Source organism: Phragmites australis, chromosome 15 (genome assembly GCF_958298935.1).
Source record: "Phragmites australis chromosome 15, lpPhrAust1.1, whole genome shotgun sequence".
Lineage (NCBI taxonomy): Eukaryota > Viridiplantae > Streptophyta > Magnoliopsida > Poales > Poaceae > Phragmites > Phragmites australis.
In genome coordinates, this window is record NC_084935.1 from 9,323,417 (window position 1) to 9,346,980 (window position 23,564).

The following is a 23,564-nucleotide window of genomic DNA, read 5'->3' on the forward strand; positions in this document are numbered from 1 at the left end:
CCTTGTAGAGGATATACAGCTTTGACTTGAGAAAGAACTCTCCACCTTTGATACAACTACAACTTCATCTCCCGAACATGCACATGGTTTCGTATCGAGGGGACATGACATACAGGAGATGCTTAACCGTGATGATGTTGAGAAGTCAATGCTGACAGAGTACTTCGAGGCAAACAGAGTACACGAGCAAGCAAGAAGCATCCTCTATCGTGACTTTCCCAAGTGGTTTACTTGGAAAACAGGGAAAAATAGAAAGTTTTGGCAACCGAGGAAACATGGTGGACAAGTTGGTAGAATTGTGACGGCCCATTCGGCCGAGGGGGAACGCTACTACCTTCAGGTTCTCCTGAACCATGTGACGGGCGCCACATCCTATGGGGACCTGAGGACAGTTGATGGTGAGATCTTATCATCCTTCCGTGATGCCGCGGAGAGAAGGGGTCTGATTGAGGCAGATAATACGCTGGACGAGTGCCTCACGGAGGTCGAGTTGTTCTAGATGCCATCATCGCTTTGAAGGCTCTTTGCAACAATATTGGTATTTTGTGAGCCCAGCGACGTGCATGGCCTTTGGAACAAACACCTTGAGGCAATGTCGGATGACTACTGTTGCATCGATCAATGCATACACACAGTCGAGCGGAAGGTTTTGATAGATGTTAGGAACATGCTGCAGTCGATGGAGAAGGATATAAGATCGTTTCCTCTTCTTGAGATCAATTAGGCACTTGACATAGCAAATGATATGCCAGGGAGATATTCGAGGAGTCTATGATCAGTGTGGAACATGAGCACACATCCTTATCTGACCCCTTCAATGTCGAGCAGAGGGTCACCTACGCCGACATTCTAGCCGCAGTTGACAGCGGCGAAGGAGGCCTATTCTTCGTTGATGGCTCGGGAGGCACGAGAAAGACTTTTATTTACAAGGCACTGCTTGCGACGGTCCGCGATCAGGGGAAGATCACCATGGCGATGGCTACGTCTAGTGTTGCCACTTCTATAATGCCCGGAGGAAGAACCGCGCACTTGCGATTCAAGATACCTCTGAGCATTGACGATGGGGTTTCTGTAGTGTCACAAAGTAGAGTGGGACGACTAAGCTTCTACAGGCGGCATCACTGATTATGTGGGATGAAGCCTCCATGACTAAGAGGCAGGCAGTGGAGGCCCTGGACAATAGCATGCGTGACATAATGGGCCGGTCAGATGTCCCATTCGGTGGGAAGGCGGTTGTGTTTGGTGGTGACTTTAGACAGGTCCTCCCTGTTGTCCGAAAGGGGTCAAGGTCTCAGATAGTTGATTCAACGCTACGCAGGTCCTACCTGTGGGAGCGCATGCGACACCTAAGGCTCATGCGTAACATGAGGGATCAGAGCGACCCATGGTTTGCAGAATACCTGTTGCGCATCGGTAATGGCACCGAGGAGGCTGATGGTGATGGCAACATACGACTTCCTGATGATGTATGCGTGACGTATACAGGAAAGGACGTAGACCTCGATAAACTTATAGATAGTGTGTTTCCGATGCTCGACGCTAACCTGCCTGATCCAAACTACATCACTCGAGAGCCATCCTATCCAAACGAAACGAGTGCATGGGTACGATTAACATGAAGATGATTGGTCGTTTCCGAGGGGACGAGATGGTCCCCACAACTACTACCCCCCCCCCCCCCCCGAATTCCTTAACTCTTTGACCCAAACAGACTGCCTCCACATGTACTGAAGCTCAAGGTTAATTGTCCTGTCATACTACTTAGAAACATTGACCCCGTCAATGGACTTTGCAACGGGACAAGGCTTGTGGTCCGGGGGTTCCAAAGAAATACTATTGACTCAGAGATCATGCTCAGGCAGCATACTAGGAAGATGATTTTCCTGCCTCGTATCCCCTTTTGTCCCTCTGATGATGAGATGTTCCCTTTCCAGATCAAGTGGAAGCAATTTCCTATCAAGCTCAGCGTTGCCATGACAATCAACAAGGCACAGGGACAGACCATCCCAAACGTCGACGTGCACCTTCCCCAGCCAGTGTTCTCTCATGGTCAGCTATACGTTGCGCTATCTAGAGCCACTGCCAGAAGGAACATTAAGATTCTCACCGCCCCGGATGAAGGTAAGAAGAAGGATAAACTCTCAAAGTAGAGTGGGACGGGCACTAAGAACATCGTCTACAGAGAGGTCCTCACACCATAGTCAAGGTATTTTATTGCTTATTTATCGATTTGTGGTTGCTGGCTATACTTCGCTTATCTTTAACGTGATGCATCTAATATTTTTTTACATATTGCGCAGGCTCAATAGTAGGAGGTACCCCAATTGATATGATGTAGAGGGTAAGGGTAAGGGCAAGAGTAACAACCTATGAAGTAGGTCGAGGTGAGGAGAGCTTCAGAATACACAAAAGGTTTCATGTGGATGATGACAAAAAAAAAACTGTTTGCGATGAGGTCCTTATTAGGAACCATGTTTTCTCCTCTTCGCCGGTGAGCACGAGCTTGATTCTTGCGTATTGCCGAAGCTCAAAGTATAAACATGGTCCAACATTGCATCTTATTTTTAGCTTAGTTCAATGCATTCCTTATGTTTGAATTAGTACAACGAGGACGGTGCAGTAGCCATTTCCCAAATTGTTTGTATTTTTTATTTTTATTTATGTTCTGTGACAAATTTCTGAGTTTATACTTTGCTATGTTCGACACCAACTCTTAGCCTGAATCTCCTTTCCTTATTTTTTTTATGAGTGTTCAGTGTATGCTCGAATAAGGATGTAAACTTGGTTGTACGGAAGTGTGTTGCTTGGTGTTCGAAATAGTACCTTTAGTGTTTGAAGTGCTTCAATAATATTAATAATGCTATTGCTTGAAAGATACTTCGACAATAATGACTAGTTTTATAGGAGTCAACAATGTTATCATGTGTAAATTTGTGTCTCCCGTTGCAACGTATAAATATTCAACTATACAGTCTAATTTGCATACACATGCAGAATAAAGCCATCCTTCATCCACAGAGGTACTAGAAATAAAAACAGTTACAAATAAACAACAGATCTGCCATGTGATAGCAAAGGAAATTACTCCTTAAATATATGGGAAAACTGCAAAAAACCCCCCCAAAAGTCACTTGGATTTTGACTTTCCCCCCCAAAAGTTGTTTTGTTGCAAAAAGCCCCCCAAAAGTTTGACTTTGTTGCAAAAAACCCCCTAAAAATTCAAAAAAAATAAAAAAATCATTAAAAAAATTCTAAAAAAAACTAGAGACAATTCTAAGACCTTCTGTGAAATTTGTTTTCAAAAATAATATCCTTTGCATCATATTTCATGGAGAGGAAGTTTGAAAAAAAAGAAAAATATGCAGCTCATTTATTAACTCATGTTATTTTAAATTTGTCATGTCTACCATTATTTTTCCTACACAAATAATTATTTAAGTAAACTAATAAAAGTGGTTTCACTAATTTTGGGGGTGTTATGGATTAGTTATGAATTAATCTATCTGCAACCCATCTACTGAATCCTGCACGTTACAATAACTATTTCAAGATTTCATGTATTTTTACAAGATAGAGGATCATGTAAGAAGACTAAAAAATTTTGTTTCATGATTTTTGGATTAGTAAATAATTAACTATGCATTTAACTCGAATTAATAAATGAGTTACACGTTTTTCTTTTTTTTCAAACTTACTCTCTATGAAATATGATGCAAAGGATATTATTTTTGAAAACAAATTTCACAAAAGGTCTTATAATTGTCTCTAGTTTTTTTTAGAATTTTTTGTGATTTGTTTTAAATTTTTTTGAATTTTTAGGGGTGTTTTTGCAACAAAATCAAACTTTTGGGGGGTTTTTTGCAACAAAACAACTTTTGGGGGGGAAAGTCAAAATCCAAGTGACTTTTGGGGGGGTTTTTGCATTTATCCCTAAATATATTGATATAAACAATATCTATACGTATATACTTGATACCATCTTATATAAATTTTACTTTTTTTAATGCACTGAGACCTAAGTAGATCTAAAAGTTTGTACACATGCTTCCGGCCGATGGGGACAGGGCAGTGCCCTGCGGTCCGTCCGGCCTACGGGAGCATAATCTGTACGGGCATGCCATCGAATCCGCGATCCACGATTCGAATCTACTTGGCGTTTCGACGACCGATATGTTCACGCCCCTGTCGGCGACGTCTTGGTTCGAGGGCGTACGTAACGTCGACCGAGTTCACGCGCGTGAATTCTGGTGGCCGTGAACCCGTGACTCCTGCCGAGTGCCGCCACCTACGCGCGTGCAACGCCGATGGCCACTAGCCGGTCGGTTCCACAGCGCGGGCGGCGGCCCCGTCAGGAGTAGTCACAGCATCTTCCGTGTTCGTTCTGCACTTCGCCCCAGTGTGCGAGTCCGTAAGCTCACCGTGGCCGCGTCGCACAATGCCATCGGAGTACAGGAACAGAAATTCCGAGATTTCGTTTGTCTACAACAGGCAGGCTCCAGCAAGAAAGTAACCAAAATTAAAAGCAGTTTTTAAGAACACAATTACCACCGGAACATCAGCACACAAACTATGCGAGAACTAAATCATCGTCTCTGCAAACGGACTAGCATCATTTTTACACCTTCATCTCCTTATTCTTTCATAGCAATGCAAAACCGCTTGTTGTTGACGCGATTGCACTACTTGCCTACATGTTCAGGCCTGCCCTGCTTCTTGTCCTGCAGAAGCTCTGTGAGCCCCTGGAGCGCCACATCGGGGTCCTCGCTCCGCAGCAGCATCTCCGACACTGCGGCCGGCGTCACCTCCTCCTCCGAGAGCAGCTCCTGTATCTCCGGGAACAGCGTGTGGTCGTCGATGAGGAAGTAGTTCCGGGCCAGCGTCTTGAATGCCTCCCAGCCGCAGTAGCCCATATAGACATGCACGTCCATCCGGCCTGGCCGCAGCAGAGCAGGGTCGAGGCGGTCCTTGTAGTTGGTGGTGAAGACGAAGATGCGCTCCTCGCCGCTCGTCGACCACAGCCCGTCGATGACGTTGAGCAGCCCCGACAGAGTTATGCCCTGTCCCTGGTTGACACTCAGAGATATTACAAAGGTCAGACGAAGGCCGTGTCGATCTAGTTCGATCGTTTAACAACAATTTAGATGGTAATTACACTTGCCATGCAGTCATCATTGGGAAGAGGGTCATGTAAGGAATCTGATGGGTGTTCATCAGCATTGCGATCGCCGCTCTTCTCGGGTCCGTGGCGGCTTCTTGCGCTGAAGCAGCAGTCGATGTCCTCGATGACGAGGATGGACTTGTTGGGCATGGAGGCGAGAAGCCACTGCAGGGTGGAGTTTGAGTGCACCGCGGAGAGGTCGAGGTCGTAGAGGTTGAAGCGGAGGTAGTTGGCTATGGCGGCGACAAGGCTCGACTTGCCGGTGCCGGGCGGGCCGTAGAGCAGGTACCCGCGCTTCCACGCCTTGCCGATCCGCCGGTAGTAGTCCTTGCGCTTCAAGAACCGATCGAGGTCGGCGAGGACGGACTGCTTCAGCTCCGGGTCCATGGCGAGAGTGTCGAACGTGGCCGGGTGCTGGTAGATGCTGCCGCGCCACGACTCGCGCTCGCTCGAGAAGATCTCGAGGGCGCCCTCCTGCCGCCGTGCCTCCTCCACCTTCGCCGTTATGAAAGGGACGTACCTGCCAAGCGCCATGTCCGTGTGCTCCGCGTCGAAGGTGAGCTCCAGCGACGCCTCCCTGATGTGATCGTCCGGCGCGACGGACGCCCACGTGAACTCCACGCCCTCGAAGACGTCGGCCATCGAGTCGCCGGCCTCCATGGAAAGGAGCTGCCCGCCGCCGCCTTCTTCGTCGCCGTCGCCGCCGGCGCGGCGGGCCCGGCTGAGGCATATCCGGTGCATGGCGTGCGGGTCGATCCTGGTGGCCAGGTACGCGCGCGCGTCCGCGTAGAACCCGTTTTCGAAGCGGCTTTCTTCCTCGCGCTGCTTGATGACGACGGTGCGGCGCTCCGGCGCCGCACGGGGCCGGCCACGCAACAGGAGGGACGCGGCCCACCTCGCCGCGGCGCGCAGCTCGTCCGGTAGTAGCTCCCGCGCCATGCCGCGCGCCAGGACGGAGTACGCGGTCACCGTGGCCGCCGCGGCCACGGCCTTCTTGTAGGCGTCCACCGCCTTCCCGTAGGACGGCGACGACGCCGGCACCGTCGACGACAGATCCATCACTTGGCTACCTAGTTCAGCAGGCTAGCTTGTAGCTGAAGAAATATGAAGCGTAGTCACCCTTACGGGCCGCATCTGCATGTTTATATAGGCCAGGGAAATACCCAGCGTGATCAATACAGACTCTACTTGGGTCGGTTTGTATATGGTGTAATACCCCGAGTGTTATGGAAATATAATGTGAATATTACGTGAAAAAAAAACACCATGACCGCGCGATGTTTACAGTGGGTGAAAACTTGACTTTTTGATTCATAGCTCGAATTAACATGGAAGATCGTAGGTCCGTAGAGCTCGTTGAGATAAGTCCGTTTGGCTATTCAAACATCTCGTTTGGACGCCGGATGAAATACGTGACGAACCCATTAAATATGAACTTAAAATGCAACTCTGCTCCCGGGTGCACATACCGGTTATCTGTGCCGTTGGTGTGCTTTGAGATTCGCAAAACTAGTAAAATGGTAAAAAAGTCATCAAACTGGAACAAACATATAAAAAACTAGAACATTTACACATCATACAAAATAATCGAAAAACATGATCATCCCACCGGAAAAATACATAAAAACTAGAAAGTGTGGTCATTCCACCATAATAAACGTATAGAAAATAAGAATATTTACACATCATACACAAAAAGGGGAAAAATTGTGGCCGATAAAACCGTAAAAATACAGTATCTCAATGGAATATGGCTCCATTGACATATACATTTACAAATCTACTATTTTCAGCACTTTTATTTAGTTTGCTTCAAGATTAATGCGCGAAATATACGAACGATCCAGATAACCAATGTGTGCACATCACATTTTGAAAATTTCCCTTTGAAATATGAACCGGTGGAAATCGTTGAGGTTTCCTTCTTTCTTACGAAGATGAGTAGCCCTAGTGTAGCGAACATAACATTCTTAGGGTATGCACGTGATTTAGTGATTAATGACAATATAGTCAATGTGACTAACATATTTATCAAGTATATGTTTTAGTAGGTCTTATGGATGCAATACATAAAGAAGCCACCGTAGCCGAGACAAAGATTAGGTGAATTGGAGGAGTCCTAGGAAAATTGACTACACCGGAAGGTCCGGCGTTAGGTTAGTTGTACACGCTGGAGTATTTCTGTCAGAAGGGATCAGAGAAGATTACACTCACTGGAAGGTCTAGTGATACCCATGATATACACATCAAAGTATTTCTGACAGAGGGTGAGAAATATCTCACTGGATGGTCTGGTGCTTGGTACTGAGCAACACCGGAGGATTTTGCATCAGGGCAGAAGGAGTTGAACTCACCAGAAGGACCGGTGCACTGAGTTGTACTCACCGGATGGTATGAGCTGGAGTATTTGTTGCGTATAAGGTTTCAAGTGTTGAAGATTGAGGGTCAACGCACCGGATGGTTCGGCGCTCAGAAGTTCAACACGCCGGAGCAATTCTTGCATAGAAGGTTTCAGTGGTGGTCTGGCTCAAGTCTACTTGCCGGATGGTTCGGCGACGGAGTTCAAGATACACCAGAATGTTCGGTGTTCACAAATAGTTCTGAGTAGAGTTTCAACAGCTAGTTTCTGAGAATGTACATACCGGATGGTCCGGTGCTTGTACCTTTATTGACACCGCATTATCCAGTGTTCACAGTTTCTGTGAGCCGTTGGAGCAACGGCTAGACCGCGAGGTTGAGGCTATAAATACTTCTCCACTCTGTCATTTGAAAGTGCTAGAGTCTAGAGAAGCTCACATACACTTGAGAAGACATCCAAGCCACCAAAGTACTTAAAATGATCATCCAAGGCAATTAAGCACATGATTAGAGAGTGATTAGTGCTAATAGGCCTAAAGAGAGTTGTGTCTAGGTGTTACTACCTAGAGAGAGGATTAAGGAGTGATCATAGCTTGTACCAAGTGGTATGCTAGCACCTTGGAGTCTCGGTGACTCACCGACACCTTGGGCCTTGGTGGCTCAAGCTTGTTGACCTTTCGACCTGGTGTGGAGCAGCGATAAGATTCTTGTACGGGGATACAGAGACCCTTGCCTTGCTGGCTCAAGCTCCGAAGTGAAGACAACAGCAAGTGGCTGGAAGAGAGGCTTATGGTAAGGCATTGCCTTGGTGGCTCAACCTACTTGAGGCCTAGGTGGCTCAAGGGTTGTGATCGGGTGCCATCTGGGAGCTATAGACTAGGTGGCTGCTCCAGCATGTACTATGGGTGACATTTATACCATCGATACCATGGGATAAAAATCTATTATGTCGAGTTTGCTCTCTTTACCTTGTTTACGTTTCCGCATTTACACACTTGCAGTCTCTTTTGAATAATAGAGTAGACACACTAGATAAACCTAGAGCACATTTAGATAGAAATTGATATAGGTTTATCTTATGAGGTTTTTGGAGCCGATTAGTTTTAAGAGTTCTAATTCACCCCTCTCTTAAGACGTCACCGATCCCTATAATTAGTATCAGAGCCTTGTGCTCTTGATAAGGTTTAACTACCTAGAGTTGTGACGTCTGGGTTGGGATGGATACCCATAGCGCTCCACATGTCGATGACACTAATTTCCCCCGATGGAAAATTATAATGACTTATTTTTTTCAAGCCAAGGGGTTAGATGTTTGGAGAGTCACCTAGAAAGGGATGAGGCAACGCCTCACAAACAAAGAGAGACAATATGATACATTAGCGAAGAGTTTGCTTTTATCATCTTTATATGTTGATGCATTTAATTGTGTTTATTTTCTCACCAATGACATGATATTTGGACTAGTCTCATTAAAATACATGAAGGCACAAAAGATATGCACAATGAGAAATATCATATGCTAGTCTCCAAGCTCAATAACATTAAACAACTTGCTCATGTAAGTGCTAATGACATGTACTTATGATTGAATATTCTTGTTAATGAGATCAATGGACTATGTTTGACACAAATTAGAGACGAATAAGTTGATAGTCTCCATCATCTACAACAAGAGTGATATCAAGAAGATGACTCCAAGCTAAGTAATTGGCAAGATAACTACCCATGAAATGATAATGAACATGGGGCTTCATCCAATGTCAAGAACCTTACTCTCACAAGCAAGCAAGCTCCATGTCTACACATGAAGGTGAAGATGAGGAGGCAAGAGCAAGAGTCAGGTTTAAGTGATGAAGATAATGGAGATAAAGATGAAGAGAATTATGAAGATGATGAGCAAAGAACCTCAATTGATGAAGAGATGGATCCTAAGGTCGTCAAGCTCATCTCACAAGTGGAGAAGAATATGAAGAGAATTAGCACCAAGATTGATTACCCAATCTTTATTAAAGACATGGTCAACACAATTGATCATATCAAGAAGGAGAAGAAGATCAAGATCAAGAAAAGAGAGACAAGGGGAATAGGCAAAGCATTTGCAAGCATAGGATGATGGATGAGTGAAGATGAAGATTCAAGCAATGAGAACCTCACCATCCACTCGTACAAGAGAAGCTCTTCCTCAAGGTCATCATCACGTAAGTCGTCATCTCACAAGTGCCTTATGGCTAAAGGTATGGAAAGCAATGTAAGTGATGATAAATCCGTTGAGGATTCTCCCTCTCAAGAAGAACTTCTTGAATTGATCAATGAGCAACAAATGGCCTTAAAGAAACAAGCTAAAGAACTTAAGAAATTAAATACCCTTAATGATATTCATGCTAACTTTGTTTCCAATTATAAATAATTATTAAGCAAATTTAAAATGCTAAACAAGGAGCATGAAGAGCTTAACGTAAAACTTAAGTGTATTGAATCTCAATCTAAGGTCCCTTTGAAGCAATCTACCTCTATATTCAATTTCAATCCTAAGGTAAATGCTTTCACTTCTTGTGATAATTTGAATGATTTATGTAGCTCACCCCTTTGCAATGAGATATGTGTTGAGAATGTTTTTGTAGAACCATCTAATGAATTCATTGCATAAGAGAATGATGAGCTCAAGCAAGAAGTGGAGAAGCTAAAGGAAGACTTGGCAAGATTAAAGAGCAAAAAACATGTCCAACTTCCTCAACATAACCGTGAAAATATGGTGAACAAGCTTGCGGAGGGGTCCATCATGACATGCTTCAAGTGCCATCAAGAAGGCCACAAGTCCTTCCAATGCAAACAAATCAAGAAGAAGACCAAGGAGAAGAAGAATATGAAGAACCTCTCCAACAAGATCTCCAACCTTTACACCAAGCCCAACTATAAGATTAAGACCAAGAGCAACCACTACAATCTCAAAAGAAAGGACAATAGCAAGGTAGTTACACATATGGTTAGGAGAAAGGACGGGAGGTGGAACCAACCTATTTGGATGCCCAAAGAAGTCAACATCAACATAAAGAGGCCTCAATCGGTTTGTGTTCCAAAGAATACTTGAAGTGCACGGGTGAACTTAGGGATTTGGAGACTTGGCTCACATGATGGAGTGAAGATTCAAGTAAAGAAGCTAAGTGTACAAGTTTGTGCACGTTTATGAAGATCATGATCCTCATATACCCAAATCCCCATCAAAAGGTAAAGATATAATGGTGTTAGATGCAAAATCTTTTCAATTGATGTGCTCATTTGTCTTGTCTAGGATTGTATGTGCATATTTTGATTTATTGCAATGACTATTGTAGATTTTTCATAAGGTAGGTTGCTGTTTTTCTCTCGCTAACCCATGAGCAACCTACATGGTTTATTAGTCGTAGGTTCCTTTCATGGTATGTTTCTACATTTGATATTCTATATATACCATGAATTCAATCTATAGGATAGATTCCCAATTGTTATTCATAACAAGTGCATATATCTCACAAGTATTCAACACTTGTAAGTACGCATTTAGGGCGAGTATATCCTATGGGTTGTGATTTTGAGACTAACATGTGTTGCAAGTGATATCTTTTGTAGTCTCATGGAGAAATCTACATGTCTCCAGAGGTATACAATACTTATTTATCAATTGATATCATTGCTAATTCATTTGTTCATTTAAGCTACCTCCATACATAATATGGCTTAAGCTTCTTATCTTGATAAATTCTCTAGTTGTGCATATGTCTCTATCTTATCATATGTATGCACATGTATAGAGGGAGTTTATATCATGTTATGTGAGTTTTATCAATTGTGATCCATGTGTTTTCATTTCACTCGTTATCATATCCTTAAAATAAACCCCTTTAATTGGTATAATTTTATTGGATTATGGTTAATGAAGCTCTCTCCCATATACTCTAACGTTTTTCTCGAATTCAATATGTGTTTTGTAACCCTTTTTGAAAATTATTGATAAAGGGGGAGAATTTTGATGATCAAAGCAAGATGCAATGTGGCATGTCTAGAGAAGAACAAAAAAAGAAGTAAGATGTGTAGGAATGCCAAGGTTGATAAATAAGAAGTCTTGCATGGGTCGATCAAGGGAGATAAGTGGCGATAGAGAAAGGAGAAACCATAGCAAAAGGGGGACTTAATGGTAAGAACATGCATCCGAGCAAAGTGGTAAGGCTTTTTGCAATTTAAAATTGATATCATTTATTATTTGCCACTTGCTTTGGTTGTGTTGTCATCAATCACCAAAAAAGGAGAGATTGTAGCGAACAAGATCCTCTTAGGGCATCTATGTGATTTTAGTGATTAATGACAATATAGTCAATGTGACTAACATGTTTGTCAAGTATATGTTTTAGTAGGTCTTATGGATGCAATACATGAAGAAGCCACCGTAGCCGAAACAAAGATTAGGTGAATTGGAGGAGTCCCAGGAAAATTAATTACACTGGAAGGTCTGGTGCTGGGTTATTTGTACACGCTGGAGTATTTTTGTTGGAAGGGATCAGAGAAGATTACACTCACTGGAAGATCCGGTGATGCCTAGGATGTACATATCGGAGTATTTCTGATAAAGGGAGAGAAATACCTCACTAGATGGTCCGGAGCTCGGTATTGAGCAAAACCAGAGCATTTTGCATTGAGGCAGAAGGAGTTGAACTCACCAGAAGGTCCGGTGCCCTGAGTTGTACTCACCAGATGGTATGCACTGGAGTATTTATTGTAGAGAAGGTTCCAAGTGTTGAAGATTGAAGGTCAACGCACCGGGTGGTCTGACGCTTAGAAGTTCAACACGCCGAAGCAACTCTTGCAGAGAAGGTTTTAGTGGCGGTCTGGCTCAAGTCTACACGCCGGATGGTCCGACGATGGAGTTCAAGATACACCGTAATGTCCGGTGTTCACAGATGGTTCTGAGTGGAGTTCCAACAGGTAGTTTATGGAATGTACACATCGGATGGTCCGTTGCTTGTACCTCTGTTGACGCCAGATCATCTGGTGTTCACAGTTTCTATGAGCCGTTGGAGCAACGACTAGTCCGTGGGGTTGAGGCTATAAATATCTCTCCACTCAATTATTTGAAGGTGCTGGAGTCTAGAGAAGCTCACATACCCTTGAGAAGACATCCAAGCCACTAAAGTGCTTAAAGTGATCATCTAAGACAATTAATTATATGATTAGAGAGTGATTACCAAGTGGCACGCCAAAACCTTGGAGTCTTGGTGACTTGTCGGCACCTTGGGACTTCAACTCGGATGGCAACAGGGATGACACGAATGCGATGTCTTTCCAGCCGGGCAAGAGGATGATCAACCACATGTTCAGTGGTTCCAGGGCCTACAAGTCCAAGCGACAATACAAGATAGTAGCATGAGAAGTCCTAACAGCCATCCCAAGGGTTGACAAGCCATCAAGTGGTCAGGCACCGAAATCTCCTTCGGCCAAGAAGACCGCCCTGATAATTTTGTATGACCAGGCCGCTTCTCGATAGTGGTCGAGCCTAAGATAAACAACTACAGGGTTACCTGAGTCCTTATCGATGGAGGGAGTCCCCTGAACATCCTCTTCACTAATGCACTAGGAGGAATGCAAATCTCTTGGTCTGCTATCAAGCTGGTTACTTAAGCCTTCCATGGTATAGTACCAAGGTCTTCGGCCACTCCCATCGGCCAGATATCACTACTCGTTACCTTTGGGAAGCATGGCAATTTCTGGACAGCGAAAATTCTATTTGATGTGGTTGATTTTGAGACAATATACAATGCCATCATAGGAAGACCTACTCTCACCAAATTCATGGCAGCAACACATTACGCTTATCAGTGAGTGAAGATCCCTGGACCTGAGGGAGTCATCACTGTCCGGGGTTGTCCCAAGGCAGGTCTTCGTTGTGACAAGCGGAGTCTCGACATGATATTCAACACCAACCAAGAGAAACCCAAGAGCTCAAGGATCAAGGTGGATAGAAAGCCTCGGTCATGACCACAATCACAGCGCCTTGAAATGCATACCCAGAAACCCGGGGATCAGCTCCACAATTAGTTCAGAGCCCACGAAAAAAACGTATATGCTACCCTGAAGGCAATAAGGGTCACTACTTATCAGCTTAATCAAGTCTATATCATTTAGGTTTAATACAATAGGTCTACAATAGCTCGTTTGTTGTCATAATTTATGTAAGTTCTAAGCATAAGTCCTAAGAAGTACTTCCTTATAATAATAAAGATCATATTGCCTATGAGGTCAATCGATTTTCTTTTTCTACCTAACTTGCCTTTTCACGCAACCTCATGCCCGACAAACAGGGTAAGTCGCTTCTCGGGTCCTTCATCCCAAATGCACTCATAGGGTGGCGAAAAACTTGTCTCGACCCAAGGACAATATGAGTTTCATTTACTTTAAAGATGTTTTTACTATTTGGACTGCCTACCCGGAACTCCTATTTTCGGGTAAGCATCGGGGGCATAATAAGTACTAGACGCTGGAAACCAAAAACAACATATTTTGTACCTTCTAAAAGTTCTAACGAGAAAAACATTGTTGCGTTGCGAACGTGGGGTTGTGAAAAACTCCTTATTGCGTTCCATAAGTGACTGGGGGCTACGATGCCTTCCACTCAAGCAGACCTAAGGTTGGTCATAATAAGCACTTCACTAGCGATCAACACGTCCTAAACTAATCAAAGGAATAAGAAGTCCACGATATGTTGTCAAAAGCGTACAGCACAAAGTACTCCCATCGAATACGAAGAGCGCCTAATTTTCAATTAAAAAAATACTAGTTGTCATATTATTAATATACATATTTACCTATTCTCAAACGAATACCTTAAAAATTAGAGATAAGCCACAATTTGGGAACTTATACCTATTGGTTGCCTTCAGCTGTAGAAACTTTAGTTCCCAAATATCCGCGTGTACTTCTCCTTACAGTTGGGATAAAGGGGCATCTTAGAATCCCACACAAAGTCCTGGAATTTAGCAAACCCATTGTTATACTCGTCATGCCGCTCGACATCCCGCACCATCTGGTCTACATTCTCCACAAAATTCTCGAGATCATTATCATTGAAATATAATATGTCCTCATCCCTGAGATCATGATCCATTTCACCGGATGTAAGTCCTTGATCCACACTGTCGGCATGGAGGGTCCGATCCAACTCTCACTCGTTAAGGCCTTTCTCGCCATGTTTGTTCCAATATGTATAATTATCTTTAAATCCATGCATGGCCAAGTGTGCATGGATATTGTCTGGTTTTGAGAACTTCTTATCATTCTTGCAGCCGTGACATGGATAATATATTGTCGTTTTACCACAATCTTTCATATCCACCAAGGCAGCACTCATGAAATGCTTCACCCCGCTCAGGTACTCCGAACAAGTCCAGGTCTCAAGGTACATCCAACTTATATCTGTCATCTACAATTAATGTAAAAATATTCATTCTTCATTAACAATTACTTCAATTTCATGGTTAAGCATGCGATTAAAAATTTCATATAAATAAACTAGATCAGTGGCATCTCGCGCTAGATTGGGCAAACCTAGTATCAAATCTGACATAAATACAACTCACTTGTAGTAAGATTTTGGATAAAGATGCAAAATGGCCGATTACAACTTAAAGCACAACAAATCTACCAAATAGGGATTAGAGGAGAATGAAATGAGGTGAAAAGGGAAGATGCAAATCTTGAAAGACCTAGCACCAATTCAAACTTCAAATCAACAAGATATTAGAAAATATCTACCAGAGCCGGTGAAAATCGCCAGCACTGTGCAGGCGGAACTGTTGAGTAACTGTTCGCCCGCACAGTGGCTGGCCAACTCTTTAAACAGAGCTAAGTAATAGGTGACAGGTGATAATATTACCTGTCACTTATTATTTGTTATAAGTGATGGGTCATGTTATGACCCGTCACTTATAACTGGCCCAAGGAGACCTGCCACCTTTGCTAAGTTATAAGTGACGGGTCGTAACATGACCCGTCACTTAATGACTGGTGCAGGAAGACCCGTCACTTATGACTTGGTCATAAGTGATGGGTTTAATTATTACCCGTCACTCATGTTATAGGTAACGAGTAATATTATGACTCATCATCTATTATTTGTTATCTGTGATGGGTAAATACCTGGTCCCGATCTGAGGCGATATAAGTGACGGGTCGTGTAATGACCCGTCACTTATGTGTGTCTCCTTTGTCCATTTTTTGCGTAGCGGGACTTGCCGGTGCCGTAGAGCGGGTACCCATGCTTCCATGCCATGCCTATGCGGCGGTAGTGGTCCTTCCTCTTGGCGAAGAGGTCAATGTCGTCGACAATGGATTGCTTGAGCGCAAGGTCCATGGGGAGCGTATCGAAGTTGGTCGGGTGGTGGTGGCTTGTCTTGTACCAGGTCCGCCCCTCGTTCATGCAAATCTTGTACTCCCTCCAATTTAAAATAAGTCTAGTGTTAGATATTGACACGGTCTCTAAAATACAATTTTCATCATTATTTTATTATAATATATTGATAAAATATAGTAAAAATATACTATTATAAAAAAATTTCGAGACAAATCTACCTATGTCATTTTTAAATATCCAAAATTAATACATAAAAAATAATTTATAGTCAAAGTTTGAAACAATTAATTGTACGTAACCTAAAATGATACTTATTTTAGACTGGACGAAGTATACAACACCTCTCTCAGTTGATTTGGAGCTTGATTTAAACTTCTCCTCGTGCCGGGGTGGGATCGTTCAAGATATCATATTTGCCTACCATCTTTAATTCTGACATCAGATTAATTGTTAGTAGCTTAGTAATATGAGCGTATTTAGAGATTTGAATGTTTTGTCGTGAAATTTCACTTGAAGCTTTGTCCATTGGATGTCCTCCAATCTCCTCTGTTTTTGTCTCCCAACAAAATCTTCATTTATTTTCTCCTAATCCTAAACACACATACCACGTCACCATATAAAATTTGTCATGTTGTCATTACACCGCGCTTGTCAATGTAACCAGGTTCTTTTGTGGCTGCTGTCATCGCCCCTTGATGTAGTTGATCACATGAAAAACTATATTGGTGCTATCAAGCTCCTCGTCCCTCGCTTCACCCCTTCCTTAGAAAGAGTTCGTCTCCTCCCTGTTGCACATCTCTCGACACCTTAGTCACCCATCTTAGTTATAGAGCTTAGGGTTGTGAACCCTAATCTTAATCTATTGTCATAGACCCAAGAGAAGATGACTACACCATCGACTGGATCACAAATCTTTAAAAAGAAATCGAAGTGTAACATTCAAGGGGCTAAATTATTTTTTATATCTGAGAAACCAAGTTGAGATGTGCCTAGGTTTATCTTGTGTGATGAGTGATTGATATTTATGTGGTTTTTTGTTAGTTATCATATACTTGGTTATATACTGCATTGTTGATTTTGTCTAACCAAAGTTGAAAAGAATTGGAGTTTGTATCGATGTCTCGGTGCAGGAAGTTTGTACTCACCGGATAGTTCGGTGTGAGGGCTTTTGACCTCATCTGATAGTCTGGTGTATAATAGATATGAGCACTGGAACTTTTCAATGCAGAGACAGAGATAAATTCACTCACCGGAAGGTCCGGTGTGGGTGAGAGTGAGCACCGGACTATTTTTTCCAAACAAGGGTGCAAATGTGAAAGTTTGGTGCGGTAGCCTCACCGGATGGTCCGGTGTATGCACGGGTGATCACCGGAGGCTTCACCGGACAAAGATTTCCATAGAGGTTGAAAAACTATGTTCCAGTGAAGATGTACTCACCGGATGGTCCGATGATGGGTGTGTGTACACCAGAGAGTATCACCGGAGCTTTTCAGTTCTGAGGCAAATGTTGAGGTGTTCACAGGATTGTCCGGTGTTGGGATTTTGTGATCACTGGACTAATTTTTTCAGATAGGAATGCAAACTGGGTTCCAGTGGAGTTGTACTCACCGAATGGTCCGGTGTTGCACTGAGGTGAACGTCGGACCTTCCGGTGTTCATATTTTTATTACATATGATCTTTTTCATCTTGATTTCGATTTGGACTAACATGTGATGATGTTATATGGTTCTGGAGATGCATGTTTCCTGGTCTCATGGTGTGCAGGTGATGGATGCAACTTTGCGATCGACATCGGGAGATCGGGGCTAAGCGGGGTGCTTGGTGCCGGATGATCAAGGAGGCTGGGCGAAGTCAATGATGATCCTAACGGTACATGTGGAGGTCAAGCAAGGCAAGAGATGAAGGTTGATGAAGGCGTTGTGTTGACAAAGTCAAGTGACAAAACGGCCTGAGGGATCGGGAGCAGGAGAGCCTTGCCGGCGATCAAGATCGCAAGATGCAGGACATGCGTCAACATCGGAAGACTTGCTTGAGGTCAAAGCAAGCAGCTGTGAGTCACGCCTTAAGAAGCGTGTGAGTCAATTTCCCAGGTTGGCTACAAAACCGCGGGCGGGTGGAGTGCACGTGGCATCATCGCGAAGCTGGCATCGAGGCGAAGCTAAGTCGTGAAGGCACCACGGTCGTCTGATGGATAGAAGAGAAAATAGACCAAAATACCTCCAGTGGTAGGTAGGAATGTACTACAAGATAGTAGTATTTTGGGAACAGTTAAGAAAACTTGGGGGTCAAGTTTCCTAGGCTATAAATAGAGGGGTTTGGCTGGTTGGAAAACCATCCCTTTTGAGCCATCCATATGAGAGCTTTGTGTTAGGGTTTTAAGGAGAGGGAGAGCAGTGCTTAGCCTTTGTAATAGGTGAGAGTTTTGAGAAATAAATCTTTGTAATCTACCTAAAATAGAGCTGGCAACTTAAGTAATAAAGTTTAAGTTTTTGCATATGATTGAATTCTCCTCCTTTTAGTTTCTTTCTATTGGTTCCCTTGCAAGTTTGCAAGTTCTTGGTGTTTTGTTGTTGATTTTCGTTTTTCTTTTTGAGCTGTAATTTTAACACCTTGGGAAGTTGATTTTCTTGATGCTCGAGGCATAGAATTCACACACACATACATATGTGATGGGGTCTTGAATTCCCTTGCCTCTAAACCATGATCTTGGAGAGTTTACTTGCCCTGTGATCTCGTCTCCGTTTCGTTCATCTTCAAAGTTGCGAGTTTTTTGGCACAAAGACACACGGAATAGTTTTGAATGAAACATATGGTTCATATTCCATCTGTGGAGTTGTATTGCCTTGAAATTTTCCATCTCACTTTATCTCTCTGAGTATTTTGCTTTCGCTCAAACTTTGAGGTGCGTTGGGTGATTAAAAATATGAGAAGTCCATCTATTTCGTAAGAAATTGTTGAGGCGCCGATTCACCCCCCTCTAGTCGTCACTTCCGATCCTACAATTGGTATCAGAGCTATGTTTGATCACTTGTTAACCTTAACTGGCTTTGTAATCTGTAGACGACATAGAGAGAAGTGGGAAGATTTCGATGTTTGATGGCTGTGATTTTTCATACTGGAAGCTGCGTATAGAGGCTTATGTCTTAAGCCTAGGAAATTCAATTTAGGAGATAGTTGATTCCAACTATGAGATCTCTACTGCTTGCACAACTCAGGTTCAAATTGAATACTATGAGGCCAACAATAAGACAGAAATATTTTGTTCACAATCCTGAGTTAGAATAAGTTTGACAGGATTCAGCACCTTCGTACTGCCCGGGAGATCTGGACTACTCCGAGTGTCTTTCATGAAGGCACTAATCAGATTAAGGTCAGACACCAAAGCACATACAACCAAGAATATCAAATGTTTGTGCAAGGTCCTGGAGAGTCTTTGGATGCCATGTTTGCTCACTTTGATGGAATTGTTAGCTCTTCGATCAACTGGTATTTTGCCCTATTCTGACCACGAGAGAGCGATCAAGCTTCTCTATGCTCTGGATCATAGCATATGGGAAGTGAAGATCTCGAGTATTGAAGAATCATCAAGTTACGACACATTAACTTGTGATGAACTCTTCAGCAAGCTCAAGTCCACCGAGATAGCCAAGGCGGTTGGATTGGTCTCGGAAACCCCCTGTCTCGGAACATGGCATTGGTTTCTGCGACCACGACTACAACAAGCACAAGAAGAAAAATAAGAAGCCATTTTTCAAGAAGAATCATGACAAGATGGCTAAGAAGGCGGCCAAGACGGCTTCTAGAGAATTCGTGGTAGCTCTCAGCGATATCGACACCTCTTCAAGTGAGAAGGAGAGCTCGGAGGAGGATGAACTGCAAATGAAGAGTAAGAAGAAAGCCAAGGACCTCACAAGCCTCTGCTTCATGGCAGGCGACAACAACAACAGCGACTCCGAGCTTGATCCCTCCGAGGTATTACCTTCCTACGACTAACTTTCCATCTAAGTCAAAACCTTGAATGATGCTCTCATTAGTCAGGATAGGTTACTTAAGAAAGCTGTGCGTGAGTTGAAGGAGCTTAGGTCTAAGTATGAGTCTGTTTTTTCTGAGCTTGCATTGCTTAGGTCTAGGCGTGATGATGAGGAGTGTGAGAGTTATTTGGTGGTTATGACAGAACTTGCTGAGCTTCAGGCTTTTCATGCTCAAGTTGCTAGTCAACTTGAGACTGCTGAGAAGAAGGCTTTTGAGGAGGAGTCTAGTTTCACTCTCTTCGGTGCTTGTAAGAATTGCCCTTTGCTTGCAAAGGATGTTAAATTAAAAGCCAAGCACAATAAGGAATTGGAATCTAGATTGGAAAGTGTTGGGAGTTCAAAGGATGTGCAGCCAAATTGTTCCACCTGCACCATCTTTCAGGACAAACTCAGCTGGGTTAGAGGGCAAGTTAAGAAGCTTTTGGTCGAGAATGAGTATCTCCTTTTTCTAGTGGAGAAATGCTCAGAGGGCAAAGGCAAAATGAACTTGATCTTAGCTAAGACCGAGATGTGTGCCCATAAGGCAAGTTTGGCTTTTGGGTTGGGTTTTGAGAGGGTGGCTTACAATTGGGAGAGTAAGACTGTGTTCACCACACCTACTACCCTATAAGCTGAGAAGTTCAAAATCAATACCACACTACAAACCATCAAGAAACCCATTCCACAACCCACAAATAAGAAGCCCACATCACAACCTAAGAGAGCTCCACAGCCCAAGATGAGAAAGCCTGTGAGAGAGCCCCAGTGACTGACAGTCGAGTTCCCGAGAGACGCTACCACTGCACCTACTGCCAGAGAGAGCGTCACTTAGTTGGGTTTTTCTTTCGCAGTAGGAGAGATAAGCAGCATGAGTGAGAGTGGAGCACCCGGGACATATACTGCCCCTCTGGTTGTATACATGAGCCTTTTTCTCGCTTCCACTCACGAGTCCCTAGCGCTTTTCAGTCTCTACCTAGAGGTGTTGCCCTCCGTGGATCCTACCATGACTCATATGGTTTTGGTTCACGCGTAAGAGGATTTGAGTTGCAGCGCTTTGGTGGACCACACTCTCCTCGACGTGGTATTCGCCCCCAGCATGCTAGTGCTAGGAGTGATTTGCATGCACCTGCTTTTACTACCTCAGGGTGGATGACCCAGTACTGGATTCCCAAGAAGTTTATGACTAACCCTAGTACTGAGTCATCCACCTATTACTCTTCTCGCCTATAGGTGGCAGGCGGAGGCCTGGAGAACAAGTGGCTCATTGACTCCGGTTGTTCGCGCCATATGATCGAAGATGCATCATGGTTCTCCAGCCTCAACCTGACGAAGAAGCATGAGTACATCACTTTCGGGGATGATCAAAAAGGAAGGGTGAAAGTCAAATGTATGGTAAGGATGAATGAGAGTTTTACTCTCAAGGATGTAGCTTTGGTGGAGCATCTAGGATACAATCTTTTCTCTATATCTCAGTTGCTAGATGAGGACTTAGAAGTGCATTTCAAACGTGATACTTCTCAAGTTCTTGATTCATCTGGCGCTTTGATTTGCAAGATTTACATAGTTGGGAGAGTTTTTAGAGCTAATTTTTCTGAGTCTCTTGATTCTTCTCGTTGTTTAATTGCTCAACCTTCTTCTGAGCTTTGGATATGACCTAGGAGACTAGGACACATGAGCTTTGACTTGCTTACTCGTTTGAGTTTCTTAGGCTTGATCCGGGGATTGCCCAAACTCAAGTTTGAGAAGAATCTTGTTTGTGCTCCCTGTCGGCATGGCAAGATGGTTGTTATCTCCCACCCACCAGTCAATCTAGTGATGACTGAACAACCGGAAGAACTTCTCCATATGGACATTGTTGGTCCTTTTCCGGGTTCGTTCGGTGGGTGAGAAGTGGTATGCACTTGTCATTATTAATGATTTCTCTCACTACTCTTGGATCTACTTTCTTGTGAGCAAAGATGAAGTGCTCTCACACTTTTAGAGCTTGGCTCTGAGATTGTTCAAAGAACTCCCTGGTGTATTGAAAGCAATTCGCAGTGAAATGGCACCGAGTTCAAGAACTATGCCTTTTGTCTTGAGCATGACATTGAGCATTAATTTTTGCCTCACGTGTACTTCAATAGAATGGCGTGGTTGAGAGAAAGAATCACATTTTGGTGGAGATAGTTAGGACGATGCTCGATGAGTATATGACTCCTATGAAGTTTTGGGTTGAGGCCATTAGCACGACGTGCTACATCTCCAATCAAATTTTCTTGTGCTCGATCTTGAATTTGACTTCTTATAAGTTGCGTTTTGTGAGGAAGCCAAAGGTTTCGTATTTGAGAGTTTTTGAGTGTTGGTGCTTTATCCTAAAGCGTGGCAATCTTGACAAGTTCGAGTTACGTTCTTCCGATAGCATTTTCTTGGGGTATTCTCTTCATGATCATTCTTACAAAGTCTTTAATCTTGACATTAACATCATCATGAAGTCTTGTGATGTGACCTTTGATGAATCAACCCCTTGTGCTAGCCCTATCTTTGAGTGTGCAGGTGATCAAGAGATGAGCGAAAGTATTTTGTAGACAGCGACCTTCCAACTTTTAGGGATGACGAGGATGATCCACTACTTCCTACTACTACACTCGCTCCCGAGCTGGTTCCTGCCTCCTTGGCACCAGCAGAGGGTCCTACAGCCTCTAGTTCCACTTTAGCTGCTTTCGAACCTGCACCAGCAGTGGTTGAGGGTGAGGTCATCTCGCGACGCGAAGCCCCTTAACACATTCAGCGATGACATCCCTACAGCTAATGATCGGTGACCTTGGTGAGAGGGTAACGACATTCAAATCTATTTTTCATGCTCATTTCACTAATTCTGCATTTCTTGCTTATTTTGAGCCCCCTGATGTTAGACATGCTTTATCTGTTTCGAGTTGGGTCAATACCATGCATGAGGAGCTTGAAAACTTTGGGAGAAACCAAATTTGGGTCATAATAGAGCCACCTCCAAATGTTCACACCATAGGCACCAAATCAAATAGGGGAAGGATGGGTCTACAGCAAGAACAAGGCTAGACTAGTAGCTAAGGATTTCACTTAGGTAGAGGGGATAGACTTTGGAGAGACCTTTGCACCAGTAGCTAGGTTAGAAGCTATTAGGATCCTCCCGAGGTTTCAAGTTGTATCAAATAGATATCAACAGTGCTTTCCTAAATAGTTTCATAGAGGAAGAGGTCTATGTCAAGTAACCCTCAGGCTTTGAGCATCCCAAATACCCTCATAGAGTATATAAGATTTAGAAAGTTTTGTATGCGCTTAAGCAGGCACCTAGGGCTTGGTATGATATGCTTAGGTCTTTCTTGCTAGGGAATGGGTATGTGATGGGGTCAGCTAATAAAACCTTGTTCGCTCTTAAGTATGGCAATGATTTCTTATTTGTTCAAATTTACGTAGATGATATCATTTTCGATGGCTCTTCTCATGCACTTGTGACCAAATTTGTAGAAATCATGAGCAAAGAGTTCGAGATGTCGATGATGAGCGAGCTCAACTTCTTCCTTAGGCTGCAAATGAAGCAATACAAGCAAGGTACATTCGTTCACCAAACGAAATACACCAAGGATTTACTGAAGAAGTTCGACATGGGCGATGCAAAGCCATTGGCGACACCGATGGCTACCA

At 43.5% G+C, this 23,564-nt stretch overlaps 2 protein-coding genes across 2 annotated transcripts; one reads left to right on the top strand and one right to left on the bottom strand.

Annotated features, from left to right (window-relative positions):
- Positions 1-1,145: 1,145 nt before the first annotated feature.
- LOC133892114 (ATP-dependent DNA helicase PIF1-like) lies at positions 1,146-2,338 on the top strand. The gene is made up of 3 exons (XM_062332849.1): positions 1,146-1,604; positions 1,935-2,121; positions 2,301-2,338. The coding sequence occupies exons 1-3, from the start codon at positions 1,146-1,148 to the stop codon at positions 2,336-2,338; spliced, it is 684 nt and encodes a 227-aa protein (XP_062188833.1).
- Positions 2,339-4,679: 2,341 nt separating this feature from the next.
- On the bottom strand, positions 4,680-6,217 carry LOC133892115 (AAA-ATPase At3g50940-like). Its single transcript, XM_062332851.1, has 2 exons — positions 5,153-6,217; positions 4,680-5,057 (listed from the first exon to the last, which is right to left on the bottom strand). The coding sequence occupies exons 1-2, from the start codon at positions 6,215-6,217 to the stop codon at positions 4,680-4,682; spliced, it is 1,443 nt and encodes a 480-aa protein (XP_062188835.1).
- Between the last annotated feature and the right edge of the window lie 17,347 nt (positions 6,218-23,564).